Source organism: Amphiprion ocellaris, chromosome 21, assembly GCF_022539595.1.
Source record: "Amphiprion ocellaris isolate individual 3 ecotype Okinawa chromosome 21, ASM2253959v1, whole genome shotgun sequence".
NCBI lineage: Eukaryota > Metazoa > Chordata > Actinopteri > Pomacentridae > Amphiprion > Amphiprion ocellaris.
The window spans coordinates 2,803,141-2,816,587 of NC_072786.1; the positions used below are offsets into that span (position 1 = coordinate 2,803,141).

General features: G+C 39.7%; 1 protein-coding gene across 2 annotated transcripts in view; it reads right to left on the reverse strand.

Moving 5' to 3' along the window:
* Window positions 1–1,443: 1,443 nt before the first annotated feature.
* Window positions 1,444–13,447, reverse strand: part of fgd6 (FYVE, RhoGEF and PH domain containing 6) — a 28,960-nt gene continuing 16,956 nt past the window's right edge. For both annotated transcript variants that reach the window (XM_055006733.1, XM_023274180.3), the window contains exons 7-21: window positions 12,423–12,579; window positions 11,173–11,260; window positions 10,141–10,191; window positions 9,992–10,050; window positions 9,835–9,906; window positions 8,442–8,510; window positions 8,230–8,313; window positions 7,347–7,426; window positions 7,151–7,253; window positions 6,936–7,079; window positions 6,754–6,856; window positions 5,509–5,603; window positions 5,278–5,406; window positions 5,044–5,192; window positions 1,444–2,952 (exon numbers count right to left, since the gene is read on the reverse strand). In XM_055006733.1, coding sequence (XP_054862708.1) covers window positions 2,910–2,952; window positions 5,044–5,192; window positions 5,278–5,406; window positions 5,509–5,603; window positions 6,754–6,856; window positions 6,936–7,079; window positions 7,151–7,253; window positions 7,347–7,426; window positions 8,230–8,313; window positions 8,442–8,510; window positions 9,835–9,906; window positions 9,992–10,050; window positions 10,141–10,191; window positions 11,173–11,260; window positions 12,423–12,579 — 1,426 coding nt within the window. In that variant the 3' untranslated portion in view covers window positions 1,444–2,909. The remainder of the gene's footprint in view (window positions 2,953–5,043; window positions 5,193–5,277; window positions 5,407–5,508; window positions 5,604–6,753; window positions 6,857–6,935; window positions 7,080–7,150; window positions 7,254–7,346; window positions 7,427–8,229; window positions 8,314–8,441; window positions 8,511–9,834; window positions 9,907–9,991; window positions 10,051–10,140; window positions 10,192–11,172; window positions 11,261–12,422; window positions 12,580–13,447) is intronic.

Consider the following 13,447-nt stretch of genomic DNA (forward strand, 5'->3'; position numbering starts at 1 on the left):
AAAAGCAGTCCTCCAGAGGGTCCAATCCGGCCCTCAAAGTGTAAAAATTCCAGAGAAGACATTAACTGCAGATTGGAAATTAGTACTTTCCCCACTGTGGGATCAATAAAGTTTATCCTTATCCTGACGTCCTCTAGTGGATCCTGTGTTCACTGACCAGCACCATGGAGCTCAGTTGGTATTTGCCATAGAACACAGGAACTGGCAGGTCCATCACTGGTGCTCTGTGCTTTTCACAGATGAGAGCAGGTTCACCCTGAGCACGTGACAGACATGAAAGGGTCTGGAGAAGCTGTGGAGAACGTTATGCTGCCTGTAGTATTGTTCAGCATGACCGGTTTGGTGATGAGTCAGTGATGTCAGATCCATGGAGGGACCCACAGACCTCTACAGGCTGGACAGCAGCACTCTGACTGCCATTAGGTATCAGGATGAAATCCTTGGACCCACTGTCAGACCCTACGCTGGTGCAGTGGTCCTGGATTCCTTCTGCTGCACGACAATGCCTGTCCTCATGTGGTAAGAGTATGCAGGCAGTTCCTGGAGGATGAAGGAACTGATACCATTAACTGGCCCCCACGCTCACCTGACCTGAATCCAATAGAACACCTTTGGAACATTATGTTTTGGTCCATCCGACACCACCAGGTTGCTCCTCAGACTGTCCAGGAGTCTTTGTCAGTTTAAATAGGCTTAATTATTCAACAGAACATGATATGGATACAGACATTTAGGCTGTGTGTGGGATAAAACCACTGCACAGTCAAACAGCCACTTAATATTTAGGCTACTTTACAATGTAAAACATGATCAAAATGAGGTAGCTCCATGAGATTATGCCGACTTCTTACCTGTTTTAAAAATGTTTTTATATTTCATCTTAAGCTTCTCCCCTGCAGGATTACACCTAAATGAAATAACTTAATAATCTACTATTCCAACAGTTTTCCTGTAATATTATTGTGATTTAAACTTACACATTGACCCAGGCAGCAATGTTCTCCCACACCGTCTCTCTCTCTTTTGCAGCTGCAGGTGTTGCACTTCTTTCTAAAAACGTGTTCAAACTCGCTATATAAGCGCATTAAGAATTCCAATTCAAACGATGTAAAAAACGTCGTCCTCAGCTTCCCCGTTGCCATGGTGACTCGTCGAATCGGCGCTCCATTGATACTGGCTTTTCAGAGTTGTGGTGCACGCTCTGAACTCCGGGTGAAACTACTCCGAGTTGATTAAACCAACTCAGATCAGCCGTTCTGGAACCGAAAACTCAGAGTTTTCTATCTCAGAGTAGATCAACTCAGAGTTCAGGGTTAAACTCGGAGTTTGTTGAACCTGCTTCATGAAACGGAGCCCTGATCTGCAATCAGCCGGCCAGAGGTTTAGTGATTTTACACACAGGTCACTGATTCAAGCAAGAGATGAACACAGCAGGACAAGAAATATATTTATATATATTTTATTAAAAACTGTTGCCTGACAGTTTAGAAATGCTTATAAGAGACTCTAACTCTGATAGAGTGGAACGTTAATGTACAATCATGGAGAAATGAATGCTGGGTAGCTCCAGGTTTACGTCTTCACCAGCCCGGATCTGAACGAGGCACACATGAAGCCAAACAGCTCTAGAGACAGAATCAACTGTTTGATTCCTTCACTAAAACAAAGCAAGCTTCAGGGTTCCTCCTTCTGTGAAATCATCACATCTGCTGCAACGTGGTGATTCATTAAAACTACTGCATTTAAAAGTACAACCTCAGAGTACCCTGGAGAGAAAGTGAGTAGTCATGCAAACTGGATGCTGAAACTGATCCTATAACATGAAGAATGTCAAACGAAGCACCTATATGATTGCAGTTTATCTCAAAACAGGAGATATAAAGAAGGCACAATGTCTGCAAAAACTAAACTGTTGATTCAAAATGTGTTTCTTTTGAGCATTTCCTCAGAAATATAGTTCATGCATACTTTCCACAGTGTTTGCTCATAAAAAAAGCCCCTTTTACTTTAAAAAAACATAATGGTTTAGATGGAAACATGTTTCCTAACAAACCCTGACTCCCAAAATAAGTGGCAGCCTGCGCTTTTCAAACAATAAATCTTCCTATTTTATAAATATTAGCTCTCGGCTTTGAAAAAAAAAGGTCAATGTTGCTCTTTCATGTCCATATACACAGTTTTACCCTTTAACCTGTTCTCATGTGGCTAAACAGGCAAAAATACACTTTTTTGTATTTAAAAATATCTACAATGTTCCTGACATTTCCAGTTGTCTCCAGGATGTTTTCAGACATCATGATTATGAAAGGATCGGTATTTTACATCAAAAAATCGAGCAGGAAAATCTCTTAACCAGAGAGATGAACCTAAAAAGCAAAATATCAATGTTGTGTTTCTCTGCTGAAGCCTGATTTTCACAGTAAAATCCCACCTTGTTCTATAATTAAACTCTGGACAGACGTCCATGATGCTATAATGTAATATTTGGGGTTATTTGTGTCTGAATAAAAACTCACAGTAGGTTTAAATACTACCGTGCAGCCGATGGACAGTTCATGAATATTTAGCTTCACACAGAAGTGATTCCTTCACCCGACAGCATTAAAAAATCATTCCCAGACTTCCGAGGCTTTCTGACAACCGTTCGGTTTCACTTCCACAAACATGCTTCTGGACTTGACCTTTGACCCACAGCTGAGCATCGGAGGCATCGTTGGTAGAAAACAGAAGTTTAGAAAGACAGAATGTGGTCGTTTGAGGGCGATGCAGTCGGGTTTCTGCTGAAGGCAGACAGTCCACCAGGAGTCCTTCCTGAGCTGGTGACCCCTGACCTGCCGTCAATCGGGGCCGTAAGTTGTTGATCAACGTGACTCCGGGGCTGCGATGCAACTTCACTGCTGAACAGCTGATTACTGCTCCAGAATCATGGCCTCTTGGAAGGCTTCGATCCATCTGAGGAGGAAAACACACAACAGAGAATGAGCTACTGCTGAAGAATAATGTTCTAAAGTTTGAAAATGTGGAGGAAAAAAATATATTTTCACAGTGAAACTTCTGATGTCCACATTTTCAACATTTTTGGGAAATCTTTGAACATTTTTTTGCGGAAAAAAAGAAATGTTAAGAATGTTTGTTAAGAACATTCACAAAAAATCAGCCATCATTGGATTTTGGTTGATTTTTATGTGGATGTTCTTAAAGAAAATATTAGAAGTTTTACTGATATATATGGAATCACTTTAGATAACTTTAGGATTTTATTGGAAGATTTTTACTCATTTTTTGAAAATACAAGAATTTTCTTGCCAAATTTCAGGGATTTTTTAAAAATAAAACTTTTAAGGAATTATTGGAATTTTCTTCCTGAAGGTTTTGCAAATTTTCAGAAATTTGGGGAATTTTTTTGCTGAATTTTTGGATTTTTTTCAGACAAGGAAACAGTATTTTTGGTGTCCGTAGATGAGGACAACAGGAGGGTTAATGAGCATCATTTTTACTTGTTTAGCTCCTTTTTCAGTTCCTTTCTACCTGTTAAAAGCACCACTAAGTTCTGCAGCTAGCCTCTAACCTCGGCTAACTGCTTGTTTTTAGTCTTCCACTGAAAACAGCTATTTTTTGAAGCCATAAAAATGCTCTGAAACAACAAAAGTAAACCCAAACAGTACAACGATGGTCCAGTTCAGCTAAATAATGAGTTGAAACTCAATAAAAAGCTACAGAATCTCTACAGGTGACACCTTTAACATTGTTTGTTTAACAGGAGAAATATTAATGAACTGGTGAAACATGCAGTGTCTTTTATTGTGACGCAGTTGAAGGAAATTTAGCTGTAAGTTCAGTGTCTGACCGAGAGTTTATCCAAAACATGACGGCTGCTACTGTGGCTTCAGAGGATCAGCTGTAAACTTTGAGCAGCGCTAACAGTGACGTTGTTAAATCAACCAGGACTAGAATCTTTGACAGTTTTTGGTCAAGTTCAGTGAATATCTCCTCACAGTCTGCTAGCTGTCAGTTCAGTGTAGACTGAATAAATCACGTGTTCCTGCACAGCCCTGACTATGGCAACTAGAAACTAAGTGGCTCCAAACAGCATTATTACTGCCAGTCCTGTGCATTTTTGGTAAATCTAGAACATCCTGAAAAGCTCCTCTTTTTCCTCCAACTCGCCCAGCAGCTCGGCTTCTTACTGGTTTTAACAGACGACATCACATCACTCCTCCGGCTCTCTGCTCATTTTAGACTTGATTTTAAGATTTTACTGATCACTTTTAAAGCTTGTCAGCCACATTTATGATCTATTGACCCTCTATGATCCTGCAGGCAGCCTCAGATCCTCAGGTGGATCCTTCTGGTCGTTCCAAAGCCGAGGCTTAAATCTAAAGGAGGGCTCTCCATCAGGACCTCCACTTTGGAAGGACCTGCCTGAGGAGGAAAGACCTGCAGAGTCATGAACTTCTCAAATTATTTCTAAAAACCCACTTTTATAGACTTGCTTTTATGTGAAGTTTGCTTTTAGCTTTAATTAGTTTTAGTGTTTTTTTCTGTCTATTTTAGATGTTCTCTCTTGTTCTATTTTACTTTTAGCTGCCTGGTTCTTTGCTGTGATGTCATCTCTCTGATTTTTTAATTCTCTGACTTTTCAATTTTTAATTTTTAACCCTCAATCTTATTCTTTATTTTTTTAGACCTGCTTAGTTCCTTTGTTGTTATGATCGCTAATCTAGCTCATTATTTATTTAATTTATTGTAATTTTTAGTATTTATTTTAACCTTCCTGTTGTCTTCATTTACGGGCATCAAAAAATATTGTTTTCTTGTCTGAGAAAAATCCAAAAAAATCAGCAAAAAAATTACCCAAATTTCTGAAAATTTGCAAAAACTTCAGGAAGAAAATTCCAATAATTCCTTAAAAGTTTCCCTTGAACATTTTATTTTTTTTAAAAATCCCTCAAATTTGACAAGAAAATTGTTGTAAATTCTTATTATCCAGATATGCTAACCAGGCCAACAGCAACAGTCTCCACCCTTTAAGCTGTGTCATACCTCTGTGCTGTGGGGATGTCGTCAGCTTTGAAGATGTAAAACAGTGTATTTTTGTGATACAGCTTGAACTGCAGCTTCTGAGCCGGTCCGTTCTTCTCCTCTCTCAGGAAGAAACCCAGCAAAGGTTGACTCTCCAGCGCCGCCACGTCCTACACACAGAGAACACCGATCAATCCAGAGGCAGAAAACACTGCAGTGACTTCAGAAAAACCTCGTCTGACGCGGTGAAAGTACCTCGCTGGCAGCGTAGGTGTACAGGACTTTATTCTTAATGACGAACCACAGCCTCTTCCACTGCTTCTTGTTGCCTTTGGACCTGTTCAAGTAGCCGCTCATGGAGGAGTTCTCTGTGTTGGCGGACACCTGGACAGACAGGAAACACTCACATCACTGCTACAGCAAAAGGAGCCAGACCTGTGAAATGCTCTAATCTGAAAGCAGATGTGGCCAGGTTGAGTTCCTCACCTCTTTTAGTGCAGCAGGAATCTTCTTCTGTTTTCTGGTGAAGGAAAACGCTCCAGATTTGATGGGAGAAACTGATGTTGAGGCACAGCGGTCACCTAAAAACAACAATATTCGGTTAATATACAGAATCTATGCAGGTATAATAATAAAAACATCTACAAATGTCATAAAAAGTGTTAGTCGGTTACTCTGTAACATGCCATGAATGTATAACTTTGTCTTTTAAAAAAGGCTAAATAATTTATTTAAACTTCTGAACACTGCAAAGGTATGTTTAGTTTTTTTTTTTTTTTTAAATCACCAAAATCAGACCATTTATTACCAGAAACCAGGAATAATCTTAGAATTTTCAATTTTCTGACGGTCTTTGAATCATTCAGGTGGGGCTTTCAAATTTAAAAACTGTCAAAACTCAAAGTTATATGCTTCTGAGTGCAACCAAAATGCCAGCAGAAACTCAGCTGCCACCAACAGTTACATGACAAAAATGAAGTAGGCTGAACTGCAGGCAGTGTTTACACAGAGCAGAGAGGAGACTGTTTATTTACAGCACATACAGTGACCTTTTCTAAGCACTGGCAACACCTGTGGGTGATGGAAACACGTTGTACATGTTGTCCAGGAGTTTTATTGGTTTTTGTAAAATGGACAAAGAAATTTGCCCTCATGGTGTGTTCAGGAACAAACAAAGTGTACTATGGTGTGTTCAAGTGCATTAAAAGTGTGTTATGGTGTGTTTAGGTTCAACAAATGTGTGTTATGACGTGTCCAGGTACAGCACAAATGTATTAATGTTGTGTTCAGGTGCATCCAAGGTGTATTATGGTGTGTTCAGGGACAACAAATGTGTGATATGATGTGTTCAGGTGCTTTAAACATGTATTGTGCTGTGTACAGGTGTGTCAAGCGTATTATGGTGCATTCAGGAGGAATCAAACATGTAATATGATGTGTTCAGGTACATTAAAAGTGCATTATGATGTCTTTAGGTACCTTAAATATGTATTATGTTATGTTCAGGTGCCTTCATGGTTTATCATGGTGTGTTCAGGAACAAACAAAGTGTACTATGGTGTGTTCAAGTGCATTAAAAGTGTGTTATGGTGTGTTTAGGTTCAACAAATGTGTGTTATGACGTGTCCAGGTACAGCACAAATGTATTAATGTTGTGTTCAGGTGCATCCAAGGTGTATTATGCTGAAATCCCTAAAGCCAGGGAACCTGCTGTTTATTCCGTTCACTCACCGTTCTCCTGCAGCTTGGCGAAGCAGTGATCACAAACCCGAGCCGGCTGGTTCTTCAAGTACTCCAGGTAGTACTTATTAGCAGAGCAGGCCTGACACACCACCTGTCAGACACACAGTAACGGCTATGAGGAGAGCAGAGTTTAGCTACTGAACTGCAGGAGGAGCAGCAGCGGTACGGACCTTTCCACAGGCGCGACAGTGATGCCTCCTCCAGGTGAGGGTGAACTCACAGGTACAGATCATGCACATGGTGGCCCTCAGGTCTGGGATCCAAATGGGAGCCTTGGAGCCTAACGGGGCCCCGCTGTCGACAACACCTTCTGCCTGAGAGGAGAGACTGAGGGTTAGTCCGGCAGCATTCAGGGGGAACTAAACACACAGATCTATAGCTGTACCTCCTCCTGACTTCGGCTGGATATGAAGGTGATTTTCTTCTTCGTGTAGTCGTCTATGGCCTTGGCGATGGCCTCCAGCCACTCGTCTCTCTCAGTAGCTGAGCTGCAGACACAAAGCACAAGATTCATCAGCAAACACTGGGGTTTAGAAATGCTTCCAGCTCACAGTAGTCGATCAGGAAGACTGAAGGCTGACCTGGCAGACAGGATGAAGGAGCGTTCAACACTTTCAATGTTCAGCTCGTTCTGATAGGCCTCCTGGCTGGGCTTACTCACCTGGAACCAAACACCACAAACGACGAGTAAATAACAACATCACTAGACACTGAGGACAACATATGAGCCGCACTGACTGTGCTGCTGCACAGAAGCATCAATAATTCAGGGCAGTCAACAATTCAGAAGTCTGGAAATCAGAAGCACCCAATAGAGAACAGAGAGCAAACAAGCTGAAGGGAGAATAAAATAAATAAATAGTAGCATTAAATCACATCTAAAAATCAATGAGAACACAATGTGAAATGTGGTGAAAATAAAGTTTTCTATCTTATAGAAAAAGTTACAAAAGTTTCCATGCATTTGTAAAAATATGTACTTGGAGTTTTCAATGACTTCTTAACCCTGTAAGACCCAAATATAGAAAAAATGAGCAAAAAAACCCAAAAAACCCATAATAACAATGTATGTATATATCAGCAAAAAATGTAATCAATTTAATTTTAAAAAGTGTGTATATATATATATATATATATATATATATATATATATATATATATATATATATATATATATATATATACCCAAGTATAGAAAAAATGCTAAGCTGTTGGATTTTTGCAACAGTGGGTTTTACAGGGTTAAACTGTATTTTTCAATGATGGAATCAATGAAACACATGCATCTGTGTCACAAAAAACTAAATTTGTTTCTTTACTTAAGAAGCAAAATACATGACTGAAGATTGTATGACGAAATCTGCTGGGTCAGAAATATACAAACAGAGAAAAACAACTAGAGAGGGACTTTAAAAGTGATGCGTTTGAAGTAAAACAGTGAAGTTTATATGCAGAGTGTCCAACCTTCATCCCAGCCAGAGACAGAACACTGTTGAGTTTATACTGGGCAGACTGGACCGGAGTGGTGTACATGAGTGCATCATTAAACTGTGGAAACGAAGGAAAACAAAGCAAACCTTCAGCATAAAAGAAGGAGACACAACATATAAATACACATCTGTAACTGTAGATGTAATTCACACAGGAAGTGCTCAACACTTCCTCTTATTGCTCACCAGAAAAAACATCCGAGGCTGCATGACTTTCCTGGAGAGTTTCATTAAAGTGCCCTCCTTCAGAAACACCTGCAAACACAGCTGCATTTAAAAACACGTCGTCTGTTTAGGACTAATGAGTCTCACATTGGCTCTGTCACATGGATGATATGAACAGTCTCTCACACAGTCACAACCAGAATACAGTGGGGAAAAAAGTATTCAGTCAGCCACCGATTGTGCAACTTCTCCCACTTAAAATGATGACAGACGTCTGTAATTTTCATCATTGGTACACTTCAACTGTGACAGACAGAATGGGAAAATCCAGGAACTCACATTGTAGGATTTTAAAGAATTTATTTGTAAATTATGGTGGAAAAGAAGTATTTGGTTGCCAACAAACAAGCAGGAACTCTGGCTCTGACAGACCTGTAGCATCTTCTTTAAGAAGCTCTTCTGTCCTCCACTCGTTATCTGTATAAAAGACACCTGTCCACAGCCTCAAACTCCACCATGGCCAAGACCAAAGAGCTGCTGAAGGACACCAGGAACAAAACTGTAGACAGTGAATCTATAATAGGCAAGCAGCTTGGTGGGAATAAATCGACTGACCCCATGGGATGAGATCTCATGTGGAGCCCCAGATCAAGGGAGATTATCAATGGTCTTGTATGTCTTCCATTTTCTAATAATTGCTCCCACAGTTGATTTATTCCCACCAAGCTGCTTGCCTATTATAGATCACTCTGTCTACAGTTTTGTTCCTGGTGTCTTTCAGCAGCTCTTTGGTCTTGGCCATGGTGTAGTTTGAGGCTGTGGACAGGTGTCTTTTATACAGATAACGAGTTCTAACAGGTGACATTAATACAGGTAACGAGTGGAGGACAGAAGAGCTTCTTAAAGAAGATGCTACAGGTCTGTGAGGACCAGAGTTCCTGCTTGTTTGTTGGCAACCAAATACTTCTTTTCCACCATAATTTACAAATAAATTCTTTAAAAATCCTACAATGTGAGTTCCTGGATTTTTTTTTTCCACATTCTGTCTGTCACAGTTGAAGTGTACCAATGATGAAAATTACAGACGTCTGTCATCATTTTAAGTGGGAGAAGTTGCACAATCGGTGACTGACTGAATACTTTTTTCCCAACTTTATTACCATTTTCTCTGTAATGCATTCAGCCTTGGTGAGAACACAAAGTATTATGAATTATCAAGTTGCAAGTAGAACCAAGATGATGATTTTATGTCACTAGTAGATGACTTTATGTCTGTAGTGGATGATTTTATGTCACTAGTGGATGATTTTACATCACTAGTGGATGATTTAATGTCATTATTTGATGATTGGGTCACGCATGTTGTTTTCAGTCAGGATTTAACATGCTAAAGGTGAACTCTTCGGTGTCATACCCTCCCCGGCTGAACGATCTCATGGTGACCGTTGAGGCTGTACTGAATCTGCATCAGCTTCTGAAAGTTGTCCTGAAAAACATCATCACACAGGTGAGAGGAGGCATGCAGCTGAAGCAGACCATCCCTGCTACACCTAAATGACATCAGGACTCACCCCTTGTTTCATGATGTCGTTAGCGTGGTTGGCCACTTCCTTCACTATGCTGAGAGCAGCTGCATGGACAGCAGAGAGAAAACATCAGCGTTGGATAGACTTTCAGCACTAAAGCAGACACAGATGACGAGTATTGCTCTTTATCTAACCTTGTGTGTCTTTATAATCCTCTGAGTCTTCTGGGAGGTTCTTCAGATAATCTGGAAAATACAGGTTTACATTTACTTTGAGCAGGAAAGCTGGACAGTGTGAATATCTAACATCTACTGGCTGCAGGTACTGACTCAAGGTTTGCTCACACTAAAAGCAAAACAAACATTTTCCTCTATAATGGACCATCTCATCCCCAAGCAGATGGAGCTGTAGGTCATTGAAAGAGAGCAGATATTTTAAGGTTTTTGATTTTATGTGCATCTATGTGGACAAGTAGCAATGGAACAATGATGATACACCTTAATTTGTGTATGTTTGTCATGGTAAGAGATGATCACAAAAGACTACAACTAACCACAAAGAGACTAAAAATGACCATGAAAGGCTACAAATGACCACAAAGAGACTAAAAATGACCACAAAAGACTACAAATGACCACAAAGAGACTAAAAATGACCATAAAAGACTACAAATGACCACAAAGAGACTAAAAATGACCATGAAAGGCTACAAATGACCACAAAGACACAGAAAACATCCACAAAAGGACTACAAAAGGCAGAAAAAGTACTAAAAATGCCCGCAAAAATGCTACAATGCCCGTGAAGAGACTTGAAATGATCACAAAAGACGACAACTAACCACAAAGAGACTAAACATGACCACAAAGAGACAGAAAACACCCACAAAAGGACTACAAATGGCCGCAAAAGTGCTAAAAAAACAAATTATGTTGTAAAGAAATGATTGCAGTCCTTTAAGAACTTTTTGAACTATATATAAGACACTAATGGACATTTCTTTAAGGTACCAGAGGACACATATTCCTCTATATAAAAACGATGAGTGGTTTCTGCAGGCAGCCACTTGTTTTCATTCAGCATTCTAAATAATGAAATCTGGTGATCGTCCACTAGATGGCAGCGTTCTACCAACACACTAAAACCTGATTCCAGTCCAAGTTTCGTTCTGGTGCTGCCAATAGAAGAGCTCAGTAACTGGCTAAAGAGTGAAAGTGAGTCTGAACCTGTGAGCAGCAGCTGGTACTGAGGGATCCTCTGCACTGGTTTCAGCAGGTAGTGTTTCAGAGCCAGGCTGGCACACCTCGGACTCATCTGGGACAAAACAAACAGACATCAAAACATCCAATCAACCGTTTCAGATACGAGAAAAAAATACTAGAAAACGTCCATGTGTGTGAAGGTGCAAAAGCTCATTAAACACAGAATGAAGTTGCACATAATCTCACATAAATCATCTCCACTGAAGTCCAGGTTGGACGTGGTGGTGACATGATTAGTCTCAGAAAACCAATTAAGCCAAACCCCAAGCAGTTTCTGCTCCTGCCACATTTCTACTGACTCTGGGTTCATTTTTCACTGTGATTTAGAGTCCTGCACCTCCATGGAAACAGCACAGCCACGACTGGAAGCAGACAGAACTCAGAATGGATTCTGTACAGCATGACAGTTAGAATCCCACAAATTATTAAAAAAAAGGTGAATTTCTTCTTTCATGTTACCAATACTCAAAAAAATGTGACTCGACATACTATAGATTTTAAACATTTTTTTGTTTTTCCAGTTTGTGCAAATTATTTAAATTTTTTCCCAGTTTTCTAGTTAGACATGTAAAATAAAGTGATGAAATATTATGAAATAAGCTCAGATTTGGTTCAGTTTCCAAAGGAATACCTTGTCAGGAAGGACGGAAGGAAGGAAGGAAGGAAGGAAGGAAGGAAGGAAGGAAGGAAAGAAATTAAGGAAGGAAGGAAAGAAATTAAAGAAGGAAGAACAGAAGGAAGGAAAGAAGGAAGGAAATAAAAAAGGAAATAAGGAAGGAAATAAAAAGGAAGGAAGGAAAGAAGGAAGGATGAAAGGAAGGAAGGAAGAAAGGGAGGAAGGAAGGATGGAAGGAAGGAAAGGAAGGACAAAAGGAAGGATGGAAGAAAGGAAGGAAGGATGGTAGAAAGGAAACAAAAAAGGAAATAAGGAAGTAAATAAAAAAAGGAAGGAAGGAAGGAACGAAAGAAGGAACGAAGGTAGGAAGGAAGCAAAAAAGGAAGGAAAGAAGGAATTAAGGAAGGAAGGACAGAAGGAAAGAAAAAAGAAAGAAAGAAGGAAGGAAGGAAGGAAAGAAGGAAAAAAAAACTCTGCCGCATTCCTTGGCGGAGTAAGAATAGAATAGAAGTAAATTTTACTGCAGAAAAACAGAAAACACTAATTAAAAGAAGCAAACTAAAAAGAAGAAAACACACTAGATAGTTTCCAACTTTACCTCGAACTCTCGGACGACAGCAGCGAAGGCAGGGTTCTTCCTGCACTGCTCGTCTAACAGAGCCACGTTGTTGTCGAACTGGCGGATGTAGGTGGAGTACATCTTCAGGTAGGGACCCTTCTGGACGAAGATGTCTGACAGCCTCTGGTGGTCGCTCCTGGAAGAAACAGGTCAGCTTAGTAGACGGAAATCGTGAGGGAAGCTCCAGATGAAGATCACTGTGAGCTAAACGGGTCCAACCATCAGCTGTACATTCACACAACAGTCTAGTTTTAACTTTACGTATGAACTGCAAGACAACCTGCTACTTTCTAAGGTGACACAAGAACAGATTTCTGTCAGGGATGTCCTCTGAGGCTTCTCTAAACTTCCTAAAATTACCCTAATGATGTGTTATCTCAGTGTGAATTTGAGAAAGGAACGCATTCCAACTGACAGACTTTAGGTTCTAAAGAAGTAAAGGTCTAATGAAAGACACTGAACTGCTTTATATATATGTACATATATATATATATATATATATATATATATAGAGAGAGAGAGAGAGAGAGAGAGTTTTTAGTTGTGTTTTTACCTTATTTTATTCTCCATTTGGGTTTTACATATATACATACATTATTATGTTTTTTTATAGTTTTATTTATTTCATTATTTTTTCTCTTTTTTTTCTACATTTGGGTTTCTATGTTTATCTATTTATCTATCTATCTTCACATTTTTTTGTTCATTTTTTTTCTATATTTGGGTCTTACAGGGCTAATGGAAATTCCCACTCTGACTGTGTCTGCTCTATTTTAGGTATTTATCTATTTTAGGTATGGATTTCCATTCCCTGAATCACTAATTTATCGTGATTGTTGCCCTTTGATTCTGGTTACTGCAGTACAAATTTCCTTGAATGGGCCAATAAAGACAACCTTGAACCGTGAACATGCTGGCTTGGAAGGAATGTTGCTCTTGTTTTTCTCGTCTTTTTTATGTCATTACCACTTTACTTCAACGGTACTGCTGTTGCATGGCAACCA